General features: G+C 46.8%; 2 protein-coding genes across 3 annotated transcripts in view; one reads left to right on the forward strand and one right to left on the reverse strand.

Moving 5' to 3' along the window:
• NSUN2 (NOP2/Sun RNA methyltransferase family member 2) overlaps window positions 1–15866 on the reverse strand; it is a 51451-nt gene extending 35585 nt beyond the window's left edge. Inside the window, exons 1-6 of one of the 2 annotated variants that reach the window (XM_019520979.1) lie at window positions 15724–15865; window positions 15456–15613; window positions 8640–8744; window positions 4158–4263; window positions 2463–2534; window positions 598–682 (exon numbers count right to left, since the gene is read on the reverse strand). In XM_019520979.1, the coding sequence (XP_019376524.1) occupies window positions 598–682; window positions 2463–2534; window positions 4158–4263; window positions 8640–8744; window positions 15456–15613; window positions 15724–15816 (619 nt within the window). In that variant the 5' untranslated portion in view covers window positions 15817–15865. Of the gene's footprint in view, window positions 1–597; window positions 683–2462; window positions 2535–4157; window positions 4264–8639; window positions 8745–15455; window positions 15614–15723 lie in introns of both variants that reach the window. The other variant, XM_019520988.1, reaches the window with a different exon arrangement.
• Window positions 15867–16469: 603 nt separating this feature from the next.
• SRD5A1 (steroid 5 alpha-reductase 1) overlaps window positions 16470–19667 on the forward strand; it is a 16878-nt gene continuing 13680 nt past the window's right edge. Inside the window, exon 1 of the mRNA XM_019520994.1 lies at window positions 16470–16768. Coding sequence (XP_019376539.1) covers window positions 16470–16768 — 299 coding nt within the window. The remainder of the gene's footprint in view (window positions 16769–19667) is intronic.

Below are 19667 nucleotides of genomic sequence, written 5' to 3' on the forward strand. Positions count from 1 at the left end.
GCCACGATGCCTCAAAGTAGAAGCCGATTAAAGAGGTCATTTAAAAGTCTGAAGTCTACTATATACTCGCTTCCCCTGTCTTACTTGACCAGTAAGGCCAATGTTATTCAGCATATGAATACTGTATTTCCTCACATACCACAAGCCCTCAAATAAGATGCACCCTGTTTTGGGAAGACAGAATGAAGGAAAAAAAGAAAAAGATTTTTCTAGTCATGGCTGAAAGCTGACTACATGGAACAGGGATAGTCTAACTCTTCAGCTCACTCACCCCTTCCTGGCTGCTCAGGCAAAAGCTAATTTTAACCCTCTCACAGTCACTGCCAAATTGGCACCAGCTTTTTGGCTGCTTAGCTAAAAGCTATCATCAATTCTGCCATTCCAATGAAGAAATCAACTTTCCCACTAAAGACACGTGCCCCGAACTGGAAGGACTATTTTTTGAGGGGAAAGTATGCAGTTAAATACAGTATATGGTTTTTGGATTTTTTTAATACTTGCATATCCTCTTAGGAAAAAAAACAAAACACAAAAATAAAACAAAACATCTTTGCAATTTAAAGCCTCACAATCCCAAAGCGGTCCTGACAAACTCACCTGGAAAAGGAACATTCATATCTGCATGCAACATTTCAATTAGCTGTGCAGTCTTAGACCCAGGCGCAGCACACATATCTAGAATCTAGCAAGGAAAAAAAAAAGTAAAAAAGAACATCGAAGTTTCTTAAGTTTTAGTTTTAATTTATTATAGCTTCTTGCTTAAATACGAGATGCTTTGCAGATACAAGATCATACAATTATGAAATGGACAAGTTTATTCTAACTACAACTTACATGAAATACCCCTGTTCTGCATGCATATACATACACGGGAGCATGCATCCATCAGAAATATAATTCAGTTCTCCATATGCATGAACAATTATTATTGAAGTTAAGAAAAATTGGGTATATTCATGAACCATATATTTACATTTAAGTGTTGTTATTTTTCTCATCTCAGATTGCTTTTTACCAGTAAATCCAAGATAGTTAGGCTGTAAAAGCTAGTTTGGACTCTCCCCACACATTTGTAATTAAACACAGCGAAAAGCCTCAGGTAAAAAAAAATAAATACACAAATTCTGTACTCTGGAACAAAGAGTCAGGAACACTCTCAAACTAACTGGCAGTGAACTCACTGGCAGTTAACACATTCTGGCACAGAAAACCCAAAAGAGAAAACACCTCTAGGAAAGGTACGTTGCTTCAACTCTAAAAGCTACATACTACACTCTAATACAGCAACATAAAAGCATCATGGAAATATAAGCAACTAAAATGAGCAGACACTTAAACTTTACAAAGGACATCTGCTGCTGGGAAAACTAAAGACACCTGTGGAGGAAGCAATTAAACATCTGTTTGTTTTTGCAGCTAATACTAAGACAAAGAATGAAGAGAGCAACACCAAACAACCTGGACTCCTATTAAGGCTGACCAGCAAAATGACAGCAGATGAAAATAAAGCTGCAGAACAAGGCAAAGGTTATGTAAACAACCACTGAAATTTAAAATCCAGATTTAAAATAGGGTCGTTAAGCCTTTACATAAAACAAGAGAAATAGAAAGGCTGGTAAAATGAACAGATGTTCTCTCACAACAAGCTTCTTGCATAAAAGTCTTGTATGTGTAATATCAATTAATTTGATTCCAGGTAAAATTCAGAAAGTGAGAAAGCATCTATCCTTTAATCTATTTACTCCATTAAAGATGACTAAGAAGAGTTTGGTTTGTTTAGTCTAGCTAAACAAAACTGAGAGAGACTATCACTGCTGTCTGTAAATACACCAGGGAGGAAACAGAGCTATTTAAAACTAAGGAACAATATTGGCATAAGAACAAATGGGCATAAATGGGCCATGAATAAATTCAAGATGGAAATTAGAAGATTTCCAGCTGTCAGAGGAGTGAGGCTCTGGAACAGCCTTCCAGTAGCAGCAATATAGGGGCAAATCAATTAGCTGGTTAAGATGGAGCTGAAGAAGTTATGAGTGGAACTGCTGAAAAGGGCCGCCTGCAACAGCAAAGGAGTGGCTTTGATATGGGAGGTCCATTCCAAACTTTCGTGGAACTGGCAGACCAGCCAGCATAAAACAGTGACTTAGGATTCACTCAGACACTGTTTTGCTTTGGCATGTCATCAAAGTGAGAAAGTGATGTGTGTGAAAGTAGCTCTGTTTTTAAGCAAAATGCTTAAGGAGTTGGTGGGAGCAAACCAAATCAAACATTTAAATGGAAGTATGTTTAGGTGAAAAAATATTTGACTTTTCAATACCCATAGAGAATAGTTCATCACTAGTTTGTGCACAACACACAGCATATGCTATTAAATAAAGCACCAATACAAAGGGGTGGGTTTTGCATTTTTTCTTAATTTGTCAAAACTGTTTTGTTAACTAGACCAAACTTATTTAAGTTACCTTGTGATGAGGACTAACATTAAGCAGAAGGGGAGGAATCATACTGACAGCTTCCTGGCGACTAAGATTTCCCTAAAAGAAAAGAGCACATGTATATTTTGCATTCCACTACAAAGTCATAATTTGTTTTACAATAAAATAACTTCAGTGATTTATACAAGACATCAGTACGTTCTCTTTGCTCTACGCTAATGCATACTAAAAAAAAAAAAAGTTCGATAACTCCAGCTATTACAACTGACTTTGTTACCATGTATTACAAATGTCATGGGAAATGCAAGTATCAAACACCAACTAACTGTAACACACCAGTTCACTAGTAACAAGATTCCTTATTAAACAAAAATCTCTTTCCCTTATGATTATGGATGTGCTTCAAACTTTTAAGAGGAAGAGACTAGAGAATCTGGCTTCAGTCAAGTACAGGCAAGGTAAACATTTCATGATTCCCCTTTAATTTAAATCCTAATGCTTATAAATCTTCTATTATACTCAAGAAAGCCCTGCCAGACATTTCCAAAAGCTCCATTTCTGAATGATGACTCAACCTCAGCCATTCTAAGCCTTGCCTATAATGCCAGTTAAGTCCTGGCTTCAGCATGTGCTCAAGCTCACACCTGTCTAGAATTCCTACTTCAAACTTCCAAGCTTGCCCCGCGGTAGCACTTCCATCTGCACTGGAAGCCCTTCTGAAGCTCTGAGACCCAGCATGCCCATCCTGTCTCCTTGTTTCTAGCCCCCAAGTCCCCCTCCCTGCAGTATAGTTCTAGAAAGCATGCCCTGCAGGACAATTCATCAGTATATCCTCCAGTTCCTAATCCATAATTCTCTCTCTGGCCTTTCTATAACTCCCCTTTTCTTGACTGCTCAGCCAGAGCCTGGACTGCCTCACACCCCGCTGCCAAAAAGGGACAAGAAAACCTATACACCAGCTAAGTACGCAGAAGCATGCTGCACAGTACATGCAGTAGTAACAATTCACTATACAAATGTTGTGGACAGAAGGGATGAATTCAAGCAAAACCTAAAATGTTGGGGGCAGCCATACCCGTAGATGCTTAACTCAGTATCTGACCTCAGGGGAGGGGGAAGGGGATGGAAATCAGGCCCTCAAGGCATTTTTAGTTGGGCAACCAAAAAGAGGTACTGGTCTCTTAAAATTAAGGCCAGGGGTTGTCAACCAGGGGTACTTGGAAAAGCACAGGCAGTCAGGGATGCAGCATTGCCACCCACCTCGTGCTGCCACCTCCCAGAAGCAGAGCTGGGGGTGGGGGAGGCAGTGGCTTCCCTCTGTGGGCCACACAGGCACCACCCAGATGCTAGGAGAGGCAGGGGGGAGCTCACTCACACACAGCGGCAGCCACCATCCACCATCCCACACAAAGCCCCACCCCCATGTCCAGCAAATGCCACCAAAAGGGGTACACTCCTTAAAAAAGGTTGAAAACCTCTAATTTAGGCCAAGGGTATGTGATAATCATTGCTATGTTCTGGTCCTGTGAGATGAACCATTGTCCACAACAGTTAAGAATAAAATCAAATATAGCTGAAAAAAGATCAAAAATGATATTAACTTAGCTCTTCAGAGATTATAGACCAGACTGAGCACCATATAAACTGCCCAATATGAGACGTTCTAGTTCTAAAGAGAAAAGTTAGCTCAGGATACAGAAAGTTTCAGTTGTTACAACTTACACACTCTGTCTCGCTAACCAGAAACTGATGAAATTTTTCTAGTTCTGGTGACTTCCGCAAGATTTTTCTGCTCAAGTTTGTGTGCCATGCTAGCTCTTCTGGATACCTGAAGAAACAGAAGAATGTCATTTTGTGCATCTTTTATTTTAGAGTAATCCAATGTGAAAAACATTAACAATTAAAAACATTCAGTCACCTTAAAACAACTAAAAAACCATTTCAATAATTTAGTACCGATCCAATTAATAACCTGTTGAAAAAAAAAATTGTAAAGAAGGCAGAAGACACGGACAAAATAACACTCCTTATTTAACCGTCTTATGCATTTCAAGCTTCCAAACAATTCTGTTTCGGAAAAGGAATTGGAGTTGTAACAGTAGAGTTGAAACCACACCTTTGGCCCATGTCAAGAACCAACTCAGTCCCAAGAAGGAAAATCTGCAATCTTAACAGAAGAGATCATTATCGGTTCACTTTGGCACCAGCAGAAACACCACAGTAACAATAGATTTTTATGCAATGAATCTTCATACTTGCATCACTGAGACTAGTACACAACTCTGCTGTGCACCTCAGACAGTCAGAATGATAACTCAGCCCATAAAAGTTCCACTAGGCAATTTTTTGCTTGTGTTGTATGAAATAATCAAACTCATCACCAAATGCACAAAAAAAAAGTACATCCAGCAAAAAGGAAAAATGCTGACCACAGATACTTCAGATAATCCTAGACTGGAATGCTTCAAAGGAAGTTCAGTAACACTGAAGTAAAGGTCTCACTGTTCACACTTCTGAAATACAACTTGTTTGGGAATGCTGCCGTTTGAAACAATAAATAAAATGCTTTAGTTTTTAACAATGTCATAACTGTCTCTTGGGCCTTGTGAGATGGGCCCTGTGCCTGATTTGAACATATTCAAGCTATCACTTTATTGCAGGGGTGGACAATTATTTCAGCTAGAGGGCCACTTAATGAGTTTTGGTGAGCTGCTGAGGGCCGCAATGGTAGCCCTGCCCCTTGACAAGTGCCCCACCCCCTGGTCGCCATTTTGGGACCAGAAGTCCTGCCCCCTAACCCCTGACCTTTACCATGATAAAGCCCTACCCTTGCCCCTGGAAGCACTCGGGGGTTGGAGGGGGGGGTGGGGAAGGGGGATTGCCATCTTGGAACCAAAAAAACCCAAATCATATGCTAAACTCAAACATCTATACAGTCTATAAACTCACTGGGGGGGGACCAGAAGGGTTTGGGAGAGACCTTGTTTCCCCTAGTGCCCCCTAGCATAACAGGGAATAACGGCCACAAGTTGTTGGAGAGTAGGTTTAGATTAGACATCCGTAAGAACTACTTCACAGGTAGGGCGGCTAGGATCTGGAACCAACTTCCAAGGGAAGTGGTGCTGGCTCCTACCCTGGGGGTCTTTAAGAGGAGGCTTGATGCCTACCTAGCTGGGATCACTTGAGCCCAGTTTTTTCTCCTGCCCTGGCAGGGGGTCAGACTTGAAGATCTATAAGGTCCCTTCTGACCCTACTTCTATGATTCTATGATCTACTATAACATATTTTATTTCAAAACAATATTTTGTCCTGATTTATGTGTGTGTGTGTAACGTATATAGAGGTGATTGAATAATAGGTCAAAACAGTATTACTCTTATATATTGTGTGTGGAGTATGCTGGGGAGAGTGTGTGGGGGTGGGGTTGCAAGGGGATGTGGCTGTGTTGTGCGGGGTAGGGTATGTGTATATGTGGGAAGGGGGTGGGGGGTGTGAGGGAGGGTGGGGACTCCCCCACACGCCCCACCCCCATGACAGTGGCAGCAGCAGCTGCCAGCCCTCGGGGTGTTCATGACCAGCACAGGCACTGCTGCCCAACAGCACGACTCCAGCCAGTTCAGGCAGCAGGAGTGCAGACATAGGGTGGGCAGGGTGTGGGTGTGTGTGGGACAATGGGAGGCTTTGCAGACTGCCACGTGCCCCCCCACGGAGAACAGCCACTGGCGGCGGCAGCAACAGCAGGCCTCAGGCCCTTAGGGTGCTCATAGTCTGTGCAGTCACAGCTGCCAGGCGGCGCATAGCTCAACCAGTTCTGGGAGTGGCATGTGGAAGCAAGGAGTGGAGCCAGGTTGGCCCACAACATGGGGCTCATGTGCACCTCCAGGAACTTGCACACCCCCGGGGGGAAACGCTATGCAATAAAGCCAGCTAACCTTTCCTACTCCTTGCTGCCACATGCAGCTCATGGGACTCTGCCAGGAAGCAGCACCACTTCCAGCGGAGACTTGTGAGCTGCACATGGCAGCAGGGAGTGGAGCCAGGCTAGTCCATCTCTATCATGTGGGACTCACGTGCAGCTCCAGGGACTCGCGTGCCACTGGGGGGAAGCCCCGCACAATGAAGCCAGTAGCTTGGCTCCACTCCCTGATGCCATGTGCAGGTCACAAGACTCTGCTGGAAGTGGTGCTGCTTGCTGACAGAGTCCTGCGAGCCACACGTGGTGGCATGGAGTAGGAAAAGCAGCTGGCTCCATTGCACAGCACTTCCCCCTGGGGGTGTGCAAGTTCCTAGAGGTGCACGAGCCCCATGTGGCGGGCCAGCCTGGCTCCATTCCTTGCTTCCACATGCAGCTCCCAGAATGGCTGGAGCCATTTGCCGCCTGGCAGCTGTGACTGCACAGACCATGAGCACCCCAAGGGCCTGAGGCCTGCTGTTGCTGCCACTGGCAGCAGCTGTGCACTATGACAGGGGGGCACGTGTGGGGGTCTGCAAGCCCCCTCCCCCCATCATTCCTCATACCCTGCCCACCTGAGTTCCACACTCCTGCCACCCTGTCAGGCACAGGCCCTGGGCTGCGCCCTAGCGCCAGCCCCACGCTCCATGTTCCTGCCCACCTGCAGCTTCCCTACCTGGTGCCTGGAGTGAATGCTGCAGCATGGACACAGGAGAAGTCAAGGCCAGAGAAGCCGAGTAGGTCACCTGGCAGCTGCAGCAGTGGCCCCACCTGGAAGCTGCATGTGCTGGCTGGGACCAGGATCCTCCTAAGCAGGAGGGTGGGAGTGAAGCACGTAGACTGGGTACAATTACTTGGCAAGTGCCTGCAGGCTGGACGACACCACCTGGCAGGATAGATCCAGCCCGCAGACCATACATGACCTGTCCCTGCTTTATTGGGACTGGCATCAATGTAAAGATACAACCACACCACAACCTGGGACTGTTGCACTGTAAAAATAAAATGGCTGAGTGACAAATGTAGGTGAGCTGCCTGAAGAGATGGTAAGGCTTTTGGGCTAAGCAGACCATCAAATGGCCTGAGGCTGAATCAATTCAATCTTCACAGGTTAGCGTAAATTAAACCAGTAAGCAAGTGAACAGCCATTCACTTGATTCCAAAAATGCAGCCATATGCCTGCAGTGGCTCAGGCCAGAAGCCGGGAGGCACTATAGCACGCTTCCCTGCTCAGCTGGAGCTCACAGCTTGGGCCAAGGCTAGCCCACCCACCCTGCAAGGAGGGGTTTACAGGGAAGAGGAGATGCAAAGCATCCTGGGATGCTGGGGAACAGAGTTAACTTGAATCTGGAGGGAATCAGGGATAGAAGTTCAATAAACTGATTTAACCTAAATCAGTTAGGTCTGATACTTATCTTAAACCTGTTTCAGTCATTTTGCAAGTGGTTTATGTGCACTGAACTACTCTTGTATTACAGATCCAAACTGGTTTCTGAACACTTATATACCAGTTTCAATGTTAACTTTTGTCCCGAGACTCGGATAACTTTAAGTATGTTTAAGTCACTTTGCAAAGAACATATTTAAGGGATTGTTAACCTGATGTTAAAATGAACAAATGTAAAGATTTGCAGTTTTTAACAGAACAGTATTTAAATTAAGAAAAAATATTATCCTTTAAAAATATATTTGTTAGCACCCTATCAGTGTCTGCAAGGTTCTTTTCTGAAAAGGGAATGATGAAGTAAACCTATGTAGCAAAGGTGCAGTAGGGTGCACAATCTTCAAATAAAACATTTTTTTCAAGTGGGTGGTTTTACTTAAAAAAGAACAACAACATAAAATATTCAATGCTATGGGAAGCTTCATTTTGTTTATTAAAACAAATGTGACACATATAACAGCTGCTAAAACCAGTACTAATAAGCACCTTAAATTAATTTCTAATGGTAGCAACAATATGCAAAAGTAATTATTAGACTGCCTGCAGGAGTACAATACTTGATTAGCTATACCCAGCAGGATCTGGGTAGTAGGTACACTTTATTGCTACTAAGATTCCAATAGCTTTTATTTTTCAGGGGAAAATATTATCCCAGCTTACTTATGCTCCATAGCTCAACTTTTAGATCAGTTAATTCCACCACAAGTGTATGTTAACTATTAGACTGAGAAGAGTAATAGAGAAGAGGAAACTGAGCTCTTTGAAGTGATACGCTCTAAATCTACAAAGAGTTCCTTTGTTTTCCTACCAGCTTAACGGTTGTGGCACTTCAATTTTCTGACCATCCACTACTAGGTCCTGCAGCTCCTTGAAATACTTGTTCTTCAAGCAGTGGAGAATTTCATTTGCATGGCTAGGGAAAGAAAAAAGCCTATGTATGAAACTAGTCAACATCTGGGCCAATGCAGAAGACTTACCTGTTAAAACAAACAAACAAGAAAAATCAACCTGAAAGACACGACCCCATCCCAACTAATGTCATCAACAAAAATCAATGCCACTTCTATTAATTCAACTTCACCCTATCAACCAGATTTCAACATGTCACTAATTTCAATGGAAGTCCATTTTAAGCAGTCACCACTTTCTCCATTTCAGAAGTAATGAGCAAAAATAAATTTCCACAATTAATGTTTGTAAATAATCCTGAGTTAACCTTCATAACACCAGCTCACTTGCATCCAATGATTTAAGGAAGTTTCAAGCTTTAAAGTTACCCTGAATTAGTTTTAATATTTACGGCTGGAGTGTTGTTGCAGCCATGATAGTCCAGGAAATATCCAAGAGGCAAGGCTTTTTTATGAGATCTTTTACTGGACCAAGAGTTTAGTTGAGAGAACTGTTGGACAAGCTTTTGGGCATCAAATGCCCTTCCTCTCGTTGTGCCCACTGAAGAGCACTTAAATATGTGTCTGTCTTATGATCTTAGCTCAAATCTCAATTTTATTTCTCTCTTTGCATATTCCCTTATTTAGCCCATATATTTTTTATTTACCCATCCTGTACTTTCTCCAAATTAACACCACTTTATACAAGTTGCAGAACCCAAGCAAAGTTATATTCGGAATATAACCTAACTAGTACATTGCAAAGCAAAAGCACAATATACTTGGAATTCTTGTCTCACATTTAGGAAAGTTGCATGTTGAAGGGGGAGCTAGATACATTATTTAACAAAGAAAAACAATGTGGAGGTGCACTTTATTATAGGCAGAGTGGTTATTATCCCTTATTAAGGCTACCTAGCACTTCCCACTTTAAGAACCTGTTTTCAGTTATTTATAAGCTTATCAAACACGCTATGCAAAATGTTCATGCTGTATTTCTGCCTCAGTTGAATTTTGTGGGGACATTTCAACCAATGTTTCAGCTGTTTCCAAGAAGAAAAATCTGACAACCACTTTGTGTTGAAAAGCTCAGTGGGCACGTACTTGGAAGTACAGACCTGAAATACAGTAAAGGCCTGTGGACCAGGATCATGCATTTTTCTCTTCCTACAACAACTTGCCAAACTGGCGAAGTTACAGACCAGGGCCGTCCAACTGCAGCCTGCAAGGTGTTAAAATGCAGCCCACAGGCTCCTGCCCTTACTTCCCTGAGCACTCCAGCTGCTGCCACAAAGGTCTCTGGGATTTACCTCTCACTCTGGCTTTATCTTCTTGCTCCAACTCCTATGTGTATGCCATCAGAGGGCCCAGGCTACCATAATATCCTGACCACTCAGAAACTGGACAGCCCTGTTATATACCACTGGGAGGATGGAAGAGAAGAAATGCAATTTGCACATGTTCAGATTTGTAGATTTTAGCCACTAAATTTTAATGAAGGTTTTGTGCAAACTGAGCTCGCTCTGTCCCCTCAGAGCTTCTCCACATAACCAACCTTCACATATCATCCCCTCAGATCAACTGGGCATACTCCAGCCCAGGGCTGCAAAACTAGGCAGGCACAGGAACAGAGATCAAGTGATTTTTCTCCCCTGTATTTTCAAAAGCACCATTTCCACTAATCAAGCAACACAGAGAAGAAAACAAACTGACTTGAATGATGAGCTGAAAAGAACCAGATTGGAACAAGAAAGGGAACGAGGAGAAAGTCTGACTGTGATGTAAGCGTGGGAGGAGGCCAACGACGATTAGAATAAAGCATGAGATAGAGGAGGGGAGGACTGGCTGGGACAAGGCACTGAAATGGGAGAAGCCAAAGAAGTGCAGACTTGGGGCAGGTACACCAGGAGAATACAACTGAAATGAGGAACGAGGAGGAAGAGACCAGGGTGGGATCAAAGGATAAGGCATAAAGGTGTGTCCTTAAAGCAGGATCCCTTCCTTACAGCCTAGGATGGAACCCAACTGTCACCATTCCTTTGCCACCAGCAAACAACTGTGACACACACTGGTAACCTCTTTTCCCCTTCTGCAAGTGAGGTAATAGTTCACTACTGCTTCCATTTATATACCCATGTCCGAGGCAGGCATTTCAGTGGTGGATCTAAAGGTACCAACTCTGTTGTGGGACTGTGAAGCTCTTATCTGGATACCACATGATGAAATTCCTCCTTTCCCCCACCCCATAACTTCTTTGAAGATGAGATTGCACAAGCCCCCCACTATCTTACAAAGAAAAAAAGCTGTAAGGTCAAGCACTCAAAAACCCCTGCCAAAAAAACAGAAAAGGTTAGCATAAAGGATATCCATGCAATTTTGATTCAGCCCCTGTATGCATATCAGTTATATTACAACTTTTACTCACATGGCATTTTTGTGAAAGTAATTTTTTGAAATGTTTGTAAGATGCTTATATATGATAAGCACAGCACAAAAGTTGGAGACAAAATTACTAATTCTATCATCAGATCACAGTTTGAGCAGCATGCCTTACATAAGATATTGGCAGGGGGGGGGGGCACACTGAAAGATAAGGATGAGTAAAATAAACTCCTGCTCATCAAGTAAACAACATGCTTCCAATGCAGTGAGGCAGGGATCTTGTGGAGAATGCAATACATAACCCTGTAATTCCTATGGAAGGGAAATGAACTAGTTAGACTGGGAATATCAAGTACATCCACATGGAAACATCAGTCGTGTAATTACACAATGCCTCTGCAGATCTATACTGGCACAGTCTGGCTAGCACAGGGAATAACAGCAATGAAAATCCAGTTGCAGAGCTTCATACTTAGGTGTCAGCCAAAGTATAAACCCTTCAAGCAGCCTGGACCAACACTCTGGTTTCTGACACATACTGAATTGGATGCTGCTGTGTCTTCACTATTACTGTTACCCATGTTAACTAAATTACATGAACCCAGCTTTGCATTTTGTTGCAAGGATGTGCCCTTACTGAGAATGTTTTCTCTCTCTGCAATATTCACCTTGACAACCTTCTTTCTGAGTCTTGAAAGAAAATGAAAGACAGTTTAAGAGAGCAACACTCAACCTTCTAACTCCATAGGCCAGATAAGTGATGTGGGGCTGCTCTGCAGGCCATGGGGTGACCCACATGCACTGGTTTCAGCCTGCAGGCTGGAGATTGAACACTGCCAAACTAAGAATTTATTTTTTCTCCAGCAAAAAAACAAATACATAAATAGACATAGAATGTAAATGAAGTAAACAGATGCTAGGACAAAGGTCAGCAAATCCAAGCACACGTGCTACAGCATGGCATGTGAGGCCATTTTGCTCAGCACACCACAACCGGCTCAGGCTCTGGGCAACTGCCATCAGCCATGGAGCCTTACCTGTTTGCAGCAGGGAGGCTGCAAACAGCTCGGGCTCCATGACAGGCAGCAGCTGCCCAGAGCCTGGGCTGGCTGTGACAGGCAGCCAGGAAGCTGCAACCAGTATACTGGGACCCAGAGCCCCAGACCAGTGCCACGGTGGCAGCAGCTGCACACACGCTTTGGGGCAGACAGCGGAGCCAGGGGTACCACAGCCTAGAGGGAAAAGTGGCCCCAGATGCGTGAGCTTTAGGATTAGTGACAGAGGTGTGAAAAATGAAGAGCCAGATAGTAAGACAATTGTTAGATTTAAGGATCCTGGCTCAACTGCAGACCCAAGGAAGGTGGTGGGGAGGCAAGGGGTGTGGATAGGGCCCAGGGCAACAGGCACATGTCCCAGTTTTGCCAGAGCTCATGTCTTCACCTGTTTTTGTCTTGTAGGAAGGGGAATGCAACCAAGGAGGAGAATGCCTTTCCACCTGCTTTGCTCTTATTTGTGAGGGGATAGCAAAGACGGAGGGGATGGGACATACACCAGCCAGCAGGGAACAGATCCACTCCAAGGCTGAGGCTGCTGCAACTCTCAAGCCGAAGCAACAATTCTGAGAAGGCATTAAGATGCACAGGTGAAATGGTTGTGGGGGGAGGATGTAAGAGGAACACACAGCTGGAGGAAGCCAGAGGGAGTACAGGATCAATAAAACTAGCCATGGGCACCAGGGTCAGGGGAAACAGGAGCAGGGGATGCAGTTTCCCAGCTGCACTCCACCTGCTCCTCCTGGCCTGGAAACCTGTGGGAGTCGCCACTACAATTGCTGCCAGAATACACAAAACTATGGGATATAGTAAACACATTAGATGGTAGGGAGTGAATTCAGGTGGATTTAGGTAGACTGGGGAAGTGAGTGGATCAGAATAGGATTCAAAGATATGTGCAAAGTGCTGCACCTGGGGAGAAAGAATCACCAATACACCTATAGACTGGGAAGTACCATTTTAAGTAGCACAGCAGTGAAAAGGGATCTCGGAGTCATAGTTGATGCACAAATGAACACGAGTCACCAATGTGACGAGGTAACAAATAAGACTAACTGCACTCTTTCCTGAATTAATAGGTGCATCACAAGCAGGTCTAGGGAGGTGATACTTCTCTGTGTGGCATTGGTGAGGTGGCAGCTGGAGTACTGCATCCAGTTTTAGATGCTGCACTTCAAGAAGGATGTGGATAATCTGGAAAGGGTTCAAAGGAGGGCTACTCATATGGTTGAGGGCCTGCAGGTAAAATCCTTTGAAGACAGATTGAGGGACCTGAATCTCTTCAGCCTCCACAAGAGAAGGCTGAAAAGTGATCTCATGGCTGTCTACAAACTCATTGGGAGGGGGAGGAAGGGGGGTGGTCAGCAGGGAATAGGGGATACTCTGTTTACCAGGGTGCTCCTCAGGGTTACTAGAAAAAACAGCCATAAACTGAAGGAGAATAGATTTAGATTGGACATCAGGGAGAATTTCTTTATGGTGAGGATTGCTGAAATATGAATTGGGCTTCCAAGGGAGGTGGTGCTTTCCCCTACCTTGGAGGTGTTCAAAAGGAGACAAGCACCTGGCTGGGGTTACTTGACCCCAGTGCTATTGCCTGCCCAGAGCAGGGGGTTGGACTTGACAATCTAATAGGTCCCTTCCAACCCTAGAAAACTATGAAATATATGAAAGGGCAATACCCCCCACCACAAGGCTTCCTCATGAGGAAAGCCCAAAGGCACAGATGCCCACTGCAGGAGGAAATGTTGAGGTAGTCCCCGTTGCACAGGCCTGGGCAGGAAGACACGGAACTCGGACAAGACTCAACCCCTGGTCTGTCCCCACCCTTCCCCCAGAATCCGCACCTCTCTCCCCAGGAAGCGCCCTTCCTGTTCCTCTCTGCCCCGCCCATGTCTTCAGCAGAGCAGGGTCTCAGTGCTCTCTGTCTCCTTGCAGCACCATGGGCTGGCTATGCACTTAGTGCTCACCACCATGTCCACGCAGGCTCTTTGGCAGGTGGCAAGAGCCTGCCTGGGCTGCTTGCAGTAGGCAGCTGCAAGGCTGCTCTGGGCCCAGTTCAAAGCCCTGGCCCAACCTGTTGCCAGCAGTGGCTGCATGTGCACCTCAAGGCCCATGGCAGGGAAGGGGCCAGGGCTGTGCTGACACAACAAGAATCAAGCTACTCACAGCTACCCTGCCATCTGCCCCTGGGACAGCAACATCTTCCAGCTTCCCTTAGCCTGTCTGGAACCAGACAGCAACAGTGCCTATATTTCCCTGTGGTACAATGCCAGGATTGTAAATGGGCACATTCTGCTTCCTGCCAGAGGGGCCAGCAAGTGCTGCAAAGAATAAGGATGCTGAAGGACAATGCTCTCTTCCAAGAATGGCATGTCCATTCTCTCCCCCAGGACTGATTTAACTCTGGTTGGTCCCCAGATTGCTTCTCCCTGGTTCCTGCCACACGCTCAAATATAGGTCAGAAAACAACCTAGAGAGACATTACACCAGGGGTTACCAAACAGTGGATCTCGATCCACCGGTAGATCTGGGAGCCTCTTACAGTACATCCCAGGCTGGGGTGGGGGCTGAGTGCCTGCACGCATGCATGCATGCACGTGCCCCAACCCAGCTGGTCAGTCCATAGAGGAGGAAATGGGTGAGAGCTAGATCGAGGCCCCTGCAGTGAGGGTCAGTGTCGTGGCAGCAGAAGCAGGGGTAACTTGAGTGGGACCCCAGCCAGGTGGGACTTAGCTGCTGGGGAGGTGCGCCCCCAAATAATTTTTTCTCCCTCTACCTTAATATGTACCCCCCTTCCCTTCCCACAGACTTACCTGCTGGGCGAGGGGGCAGGGAAGGGGAGTAGCAGTGGCACATGGTAGATCTTGGGCTGCTTTTAAATGCCAAAGGTGATCTCCTACTGAAAAAAAGTTGGAGACCACTGGACTTCAGTGGACCCACTGAGGACTAAGAGAAAACTCTGGACCTCTTGCGTTACACCTCTTCAAGCACTAGTTTTTAAGACCGGAAAGCAGTTCTTGTAGCTGGAGAGTTGTTTTCATGGCATGACAACAACTCAGTCTAAAAGCCAATGGCGCGAAATGCCAACTAACCGTGCAGTACAAGTGACGTGCAGCAGTGGCTAGGAGAGTAAAACCCCTGCCTGTCTGCCCATGTGCACAAAGAGCACCCGCTCTCCCAGAACAACCCGAGACCATGGGGAGAAGGCCCTACACAGACCCCCACCCCGAGCGAGGGGGACCACGGGCCTTTTTGCCCCTCACAGCAGGACACTCGGACTCAGGCCTGAGCCCCTCTCACCTCTTGTAGCCCGTAATGCGGAAGGTGGCGGGGAGCGGCTCCCGCAGCGCCGCCATGAACGGCTCCCACTCGCCCTCGGGCACGATGCGCAGCGCCGCGTAGTAGCGCTCAAACAGCGCGTTCTCCTTCACGATCTCGGGGTAGCCGCCGGCCCAGCCCTGCAACAGGCCCGCCGCAAGTCAGCCGGGGGCGGGAGGCAGGCTGCGCCACCCCGCTCTCCACAGCACCACCCACCCATAACCCCCATCCTCCGCTCATCCCCGCTCACCGCCGGGTCGCGGCCCTGCCCGTCCCCGCCTCCGCCCCGCTCCCGGCGCTGCTGCTGCTGCTGCCGCCGGCGGTCGCGCTGCCTGCGGCCCATGACAGCGCAGCCCTGCACGAGCCCCGCCGCGCGCCGCAAGATAACGGTGAGGGAACGACAAGAGGCGCTAACGCCACCGCCGCGCAATACACTCAGCTGAACCACTGCGCATGCGCGACCCAGAGGGCCTCTCCTCACGAAAAGAAGGCCTCTCTAGAGGCTGCCCCGGGCCCGCCTGGTAGCAGAACCATAATCCTGGAGCTCCTTCGGCCCACCCCACCAGCGAGCAGGGTCCCTGCAAAGGCAGTGCCTTCCGAATTCCCTGAGCCGGGCAGGGAAGGATTTTCCGAAGCATCCCAGGAAGAAACTCAATGTGAATGTTAGGCATCATCCCCGAACAGCCTTCTTCTACGCATGCGCCTGCTGCAACCGAGCGGCCGGGGTGAGGGGGGCAAGCTCCTCGCTTCCCATTGGCTGGCCGGAATGACTGACAGGCTTTCCTAGGGGGAGGGGTAAGTTCAGAGATCCTAGAGTAGCGGACCCACGCGGCGTCTGACACCGACGCACATGGCGGCCTCGGTAGACTGGGCCACGACTGCTGCCGGCCCCGCCCCCCGGCTCTGATTGGCCGGCGGCGGGCGGCTGGAGCAGAAAAGCCGAGGTCCCTCACTGGCCTTTTTAGTGGTTGGCGGGGTGAGCGGCCGGTACTAGGGATGCAGCAGTTCTGGTGGGAGGTGGAGAGCCCGGCGGAGCGGTGGCTGCTGGCAGCGCTAGGCTGCGGCTTGGGGGGCCTGGGGCTGGTGCTGGCGCTGGTGCTGCGCTGCGTGCAGCTACCCTATGGCCGCTACGCCTCGCCGTCTTTCGGGCCCGGCCTGCCTGCCCGCGCCGCCTGGTTCGTGCAGGAGCTGCCTGCGCTCCTTGTGCCGCTCGTCCTCAGCAGCGGCGCCGCCCGCCTGCACCACAGTCCCAACCGCGTCTTGCTGGGTCTCTTCCTGATGCACTACCTGCACAGGTAGGTGTCCCCGGGGAACTGCCACATGCCTGGGCTGTTTCAGCTCCCCCTGTTAGCTTTTTCATGCCATCGGCAAGCCAAGCAGGAGTAATTGCCTGAGCCTGTCTCTGTCTCCCCGTCCTTGTTGGCTGAAAGCCCTTTTGAGATTAGTGAGTGGTGATGGGGGGGTATTCTCTGCGCAAATGCGGAAGTATTGGAGAGTGGCTGTAAGTTACAGCTTTCTTGGTGTGTTTTAGGGTGATTGCAGGTTCTGTGTCTATGGTCCATGGGTTTCTTGTGTATATAGTGGTTTTTATTTTACCATGTTGGATATTGATTGTGGTTTCCAAAAAGAAAATACTGGTGTTGGTGCTCAAGCGATTAGTCTCATGAAGGGGTGATGATTGTTGAATTTTTGGTGGAAATCAATTGGAGACTGCAGGGTTGTGGTCCAAATGATGTTATGTACGTATCTTTGGTGTAGTAAGGGTTTGATTCTAGAATTCTTCTAGATTGGCATATGGTGGGGCCACTTTGGTGCCCATAGTGTTACCAGATTTGCCTGTCACTTTAGTGTGCGCTCATTTATTAGGGGTATGTTTCTGGGGTCTCTGCAATTCCATCAATGTGCTGCTCATGTCACTTGTGTTCCTATATGAAGCTGTAGCTCTCGCTTCTGCTAGTCCTCGCCCCCAGTGGAGCTGTTTTTTCAGGATCTGGTTTCAATAGGGCTGGGTTCCTCCTGCCACCAAATCAGTCAAACATATGCCCGTGCACATGCTGCCTAACCAGACATGCCTGAGCCAGCCCAGGTTAATCAGCACTGATGGGCCAATGCCCTCATACGCCTTGCACCCAGTTCATCAGAGCAAGAATAAGATGCAGTCAGATACTAGCACACTAGTTAACAGAGCGCATCTGAGGTCAGACCAAGATATTCAGCATTGACAGGCTGACACCCTCATGTGCCTTGACCTCAGTTCATCTTTTATTTGAACAGGATGGTAATGCATGCCTAGAACTGCATTTTAACAGAGTATGTCTGAGTAGGCTGGGTCTGATCAGCACTTTCAGTTGATACCCTCATGAGCCTCAAAACTCAGCAAGTCACAATCTCTTGTCACCAGTGGTCCTAGTAAGTAATAACTCCCTTGATGAGCAGACCCCACCATAGTTCTGGGCATTACAGGGATCTTTGGCTTGGGTCAAATGGGGAGGTCAAAGGGAAGGAAGACTAAGTGAGGTTCAGAGAGAGTATAGCAACAAGCTTGACCATAAGTTATTACTACTTTTCTTTTATTGCCAGGTACACGAAGTTATGATGATACCAGTAGTAATAGCCATACAAGAGAGGCAAATAAAACAATTGCAATATGACATGGTTTCAACTAAGTATTTGGGGAAGTCTGGTTCAAGTTTGATCAGCAAAAGGCTGATTTAAAAAGCTGTGCCTGGAGTAAGAAAGTACAAGTCAGATTCTTGGAGTTTAGGGGGGTGGGGAAGAGTGGTGAGGCCCCAACTCCCTCAATAAAGCTTGAACCAGTTGAGGTTCCCAAGTGTTCGTTGGAGCTTGCAGACAGGCAGAGTCCTCAGCAAGATCAGTGGAAGGATTCCAGGCAGAAAAGGAGTGGAACTGGTGCAGCTTTTGGATTTGGGCACCAAGACAGAAACTTGAGCCATTCTTAGTTCTCTACAAAACCCCCAACCAAGTTCAAGGGAGAACACTGGGTTTATTTATGGGTAAATGATGGCTCATGCTGGATAATGGGAACTGATCATTCCTAGCAATGGGTGGCATTATTCTGAGGAAGCTTGCAATACAGATGGGTAGATTGAGTTTTTGGGGAACCAATAGAAGAGTCATTACTAGAACTGGTCTAATAAATGCTGAGCTGGATGTGTGTAGATGTGGGTTGATTTTTAGCATTTGGAGTTGCTTCACTCCTATCACCCTTGTCTGGAGGGCTTTAGGTGAGTCTATTTCATCTTTATTGTCTTCTGTAAGTCCTTCCTCTAATTGGTTCAGGCAGAGGTGGGGAGGGGGTGAGTCCTTGGTGAGTCAAACAGGCTGTGTGCTATGCCAGGGTTCCCCAAGAATGCATTGCTGAGAGGTAACAATAACTGTACCCATGGTCTGGAGGAAGTGTTTGTTGTTGAAAACGAAGCTGTTGTATATGAGTTCAGTGATATCCTGTGCTCTTTACTCTGAGTCATAATATTGTTTCTGTAGGTACATTAGGCAGGCTTGGATGCCATCCTGGTGTGGGATGTTGGTATATAAGCTAGTGACTTCTCCAGTGATACCCTTCTAGCCACTGTGAAGGTGGTCTTATGTTCTTGAGTTTTTGCAGGAAGTCTGTTTTGTCTTGGATGAATCTCCATCTTGGGTGGTGAGCAGTTTTTAAAATGGATTCATGGAAACCTGATATTCTGTTTAGGGTTCCATAGCTTTGAAGTGATAGGTTTGTTGGGGTTTCCTTTGTGGATATTAAGGAGTGTTTGGTATGAAACTCATTCATTTGAGCCCTACTTCTGTGGGCAAGGAGAACTCTGATTAACCACGGGCACCCATCCAACAAACAAAGCTTCTGACTGACTACAAAATATCTACTAAGCACAAAGCAATTAATCAACTAGGGTTTCATAGTTTCTAGGGTCGGAAGGGACCTGACTAGATAACCTAGTCTGACCCCCTGCTATGGCAGGAAAGAGTACTGGAGTCAAATGACACCAGCAAGGTGTTCATCTAACCTCCCTCTTGAAAACCCCCAGGGTAGGAGCCAGCACCACTTCTCTTGGAAGTTGGTTCCAGATCCTAGCTGCCCTAACTGAAGTAGCACCTCCTGATATCTAGCCTAAACCTACCCTCTGCCAGCTTGTGACCGTTATTTCTGGTCACTCCTGGCAGTGCTTGGGGGAA

Source organism: Gavialis gangeticus, unplaced genomic scaffold, assembly GCF_001723915.1.
Source record: "Gavialis gangeticus isolate Ggan-Ray unplaced genomic scaffold, GavGan_comp1, whole genome shotgun sequence".
NCBI lineage: Eukaryota > Metazoa > Chordata > Crocodylia > Gavialidae > Gavialis > Gavialis gangeticus.